The following is a 1,283-nucleotide window of genomic DNA, read 5'->3' on the forward strand; positions in this document are numbered from 1 at the left end:
TCTTTAAATAAAGAACTTAAGCCTATTTTTAGATGGAGCTTTACAGTTATACAGTACTGGAATTATGATGCACCATTTTTTCAATACTGGTGATGAAGCAGGTACAGCACTTGGCTAACTTCCTCACTATAGTTTCCACTCATACAAACACTCACTCCTTGAGAGGTTACTGCACTATGGTGGAAGGAAGGTTTAGCTGATGTTACAAGTCTTTTATCAGATCCTCCCGCTCTCAGGTACTGGAAAGCTATACCCCTTCCACCGCAGAACAAGGTATCAGCACATTTGCCACAGCAACAAGAGTTCTAAACTGAGGACTGATGCAGCCAGTGGATGGGTCAAGTGCCCTTTGCAGCTGTGGGTTTGTGGTGATACCTTGTGGCCTATGGATCCAGACCACATGAAGCCAGTGAGTGCAAACAATGTGTTGGAGGCCAGCAAGCCGGCAGCATCATGTGCTCACTTGGTCCAAGGCAGTGTGACAGCAGAACATTTAACAACATTTTGGCCCCCAAAGAAACTTTCATGAGTAAACAGCATCCTGATCTGACAACAGAGGTGACACAGCTCATCTCTCTTCCCCTTAGTTTCCATGCCTCCCCCCACCCTCAGCCTTCCATGTTTGTTGTCCCTCCTCTGGCACTCAGGTGCAAGTGAAACAGTGAGCAATAAGCCACCATTCACATTGTCTGCCTCATGTAGATGTGACCCAGCCTGACCTCGCTCATGCCAACCAACAGCTCCACAACGCATCTCATCGCACAAACTCGCTGACCCCTGAACACATCCCTGCACTCTGGCCTGATCCTTACAATAAAATCTTTGTGCCTTGTTCTTGTGTCCACAGTGGTGGGGAGAGACAAGTCATTAACACAATAATAATAAATGTGAGTCTGAAGAGACAGGATATCTGGGAGAAAGTATATAGAAAATAATGATGCGAGGAAGACTGAGAAATTTAGTAAGAGTGGGGAAAATAAACAAAGTAGAGAAAGGCAGCACTGTCATGTTTTGGGCTCGGCATGTTATTACCAAATGCCCAGAGCTTAACTTACAATATAAATAGGTTAATGTGCCATTGCTTTTTCTGACACATTAGGAATGAACTGACTATTTACAAATGAATAATAAAATATAGAGGAAAAATAATAAAAAATGAAAAAGAATGAAAGAAAAAGAAAACATTTGAATGACATAACAATATTGGTCATGATGATACAAAAAACGCTTTATCCCGTACGAAGAGAAATGCGCATCTAACCTGCTTCCGAGTCAGAGGAATC

General features: G+C 42.8%; 1 protein-coding gene across 1 annotated transcript in view; it reads right to left on the reverse strand.

The window, feature by feature from the left end:
* LOC119582009 (bromodomain-containing protein 3-like) overlaps nt 1-1,283 on the reverse strand; it is a gene marked incomplete at its 5' end in the record, with an annotated part of 61,922 nt that overhangs the window by 16,146 nt on the left and 44,493 nt on the right. The window contains 1 exon segment of the mRNA XM_037930204.1: nt 1,262-1,283. Coding sequence (XP_037786132.1) covers nt 1,262-1,283 — 22 coding nt within the window.

This window comes from Penaeus monodon, chromosome 15 (assembly GCF_015228065.2).
Source record: "Penaeus monodon isolate SGIC_2016 chromosome 15, NSTDA_Pmon_1, whole genome shotgun sequence".
Taxonomy (NCBI): Eukaryota; Metazoa; Arthropoda; class Malacostraca; order Decapoda; family Penaeidae; genus Penaeus; species Penaeus monodon.